General features: G+C 33.1%; 1 protein-coding gene across 1 annotated transcript; it reads left to right on the forward strand.

The window, feature by feature from the left end:
* The first annotated feature begins 237 nt into the window (after positions 1-237).
* Positions 238-1,846, forward strand: LOC149748701 (uncharacterized). The gene is given in 2 exon segments (XM_089915852.1): positions 238-1,114; positions 1,117-1,846. Coding segments are annotated over 2 exon segments (945 nt in total). The 3' UTR covers positions 1,185-1,846.
* The last annotated feature ends 570 nt before the right edge of the window (positions 1,847-2,416 follow it).

The following is a 2,416-nucleotide window of genomic DNA, read 5'->3' on the forward strand; positions in this document are numbered from 1 at the left end:
AACCATTATGAGTATAGGCTTGAATTAAACAGTCATTCAAACATGTCTGAAAGCCAGAGATTTGAAAATGAAGGAAAAAAATCTCATTATGACCAGTTTGGGAGATCCTTTAGCAAGGGCTCATTATTTTTCAACCAACAAATATTTTCTCCCTCTTCCAATATCTGTAATGTTGATAATAATGGGGGAGTCTTTATCCAACCATCATCATTCAATGGGTATTACAGTATAGATAATATGGAGCAACCTTACACATGTAATCAAACGAGTGAGGCCTTAAGTGAGAGCTCTATCTTCAATAATTACAACAGTATTTATAATGGAGCAAGAATCTATCCATACATTGAATCTGGGACTAACTTTGACCAAGACTCAAGTCTCATGAAACATCAGAGAATTCAATTTTCAGAGAACCATTATAAAGCAAATGAATGTAGAAATGTCTTTTATCAAAGCTCAAATCTTATTACACATAAGAATATCCATATTGGAGAAAATAATTACAAATTTAGTGAACGTGGTAAAGTTTTTAACCAGTCTTCAAGAGTTACTCAACATCCGAGTATTCATGCTAGGGAGGAACGTTACAAGTGTCATACATGTGGGAAAGTCTTTAATCAATTATTAAATCTAAATAGACGTAGGGAAATCCATACTGGAGGGAAACATTACAGATGTGAAGAATGTGGCAAAGCCTTTAACCGACACTCAAGCCTTACTCGACATCAGAGAATTCATACTGCAGAGAAGCCTTACATATGTCCGGAATGGGGCAAAGCCTTTAACAGGCGTTCATATCTTGCTCAGCTAATTCATACTGGAGAGAAACCTTATAAATGTAAAGAATGTGGCAAAGCCTTTAACTGCCACTCGAATCTTACCCTTCATGAGATAATTCATACTGAGAAGAAACTATATAAATGTACAGAATGTGGCAAAGCCTTTAACAGGCATTCATATTTTACTCAGCATCAGAGATCTCACACTGGAGACGAACCTTTCAAATGTAAAGAATGTGGCAAAGCTTTTGATTACCACCCAAACCTTATTCGACATAAGATAATTCATACTGCAGAGAAGCCTTACAAATGTAGATAATGCGACAAAGCCTTTAAGTGAGCTGTCACCTCACTCAACATCAGAAAGTGCATGGTGGAGAGAGACCCTACAAATGTAATAAGTGATGAATGACATTTGTCCTAAACATACACATTAGAAAATGCCAGAGAGTTCATACTGGGAAGAATGTTTGATGATGTAAAACAATGTAGGAAAGTATTTAATTAAAAAATCAGATCTAAATAAATATCAGAGAATTCATAGTAGATAGCATTTAGTCAATAACTCTTTTCTGGTATTACTTTAAATCAAGATATTATAGAAAATAATCAAAAATTAAAACACTTAGAAAAATTATTTGTTAGTATGGATCACAGGATCAAGGGGAGAGATGTTTGACAGGTATAATTATTATCATTGTATCCTTATTTATATTGACATTATTTGAAAATAAAATTTAATATAATTCAACTCTTAGAAAAAAAAAAAAACAAAGCTCCAAATATTTAAGGGTTAGTTGAAAGGTTCCTGAAATGTGTTGTTCCTTTACATTTGAAGTTTTTAGGTCCTCCCTATTCTGTAAGATGTTATTTATAAATGACTAGATCTATTTTTAGTGGTGTGGCACAGAATCCCCTCTGGCAGTATAGACAGTATCACGATTGCTAACAGTTTTATAAACAATATAGTTTCTATGATAGTGATGACAGAGAAAAAGATACTGTCAGAGTCTTTTTTAACTGAAAATCATGTCATTTCAAGAATCTAGAGAGATATTAAAAGTTCTCCTTGATGTGAGGTTATATAGAATAGCATTTGAATATAAAGACTTTTAAATGTATTCCTCCAAAAAATTGTTGATACATATATTTTCACTGCTTCTAAGCATTTTCATGTGCAGATATAGGCTTTAAAATCTTCATCCTCACAATCTGACACATTTTATTTCTTTTTGTCTTTATTTATCAAGACTAAAGTGATTATTACTCTCAGGATTTGTTGGCTGGTACATCAGGACTTATATGAAGCATATAGTCTTAGAGATGTGAAAAAAGTGATTAACATATCTTAGAATGATAAAGGACACATATTATATAACATTAAAATCGGTATAAATTTGGACCCATGTTCATAATAAGAAAACACATTGTTTAAGATTATTGGTTTAAAACAAGGAAATAGCCATCTTTTACTAAGGTGGATGTTCTATGATATGTTACTCTTTCTGACTAGGGAAGCTATGGAGCTGTCTGTGAAGTTGGCCTCATATATAGTAGCATCTGAAACATTCATGTCTACTGGACATCTGGTGCCCTTATGGGCCTGATGATGGAGAAGGCTCTGGAAGAGTTCCCTA

The sequence above is a fragment of the Delphinapterus leucas genome, chromosome 7, assembly GCF_059928025.1.
Source record: "Delphinapterus leucas isolate spDelLeu-1000000601 "Yukka" chromosome 7, BTC_Dleu_Yukka2, whole genome shotgun sequence".
In the NCBI taxonomy this organism is placed as follows: domain Eukaryota; kingdom Metazoa; phylum Chordata; class Mammalia; order Artiodactyla; family Monodontidae; genus Delphinapterus; species Delphinapterus leucas.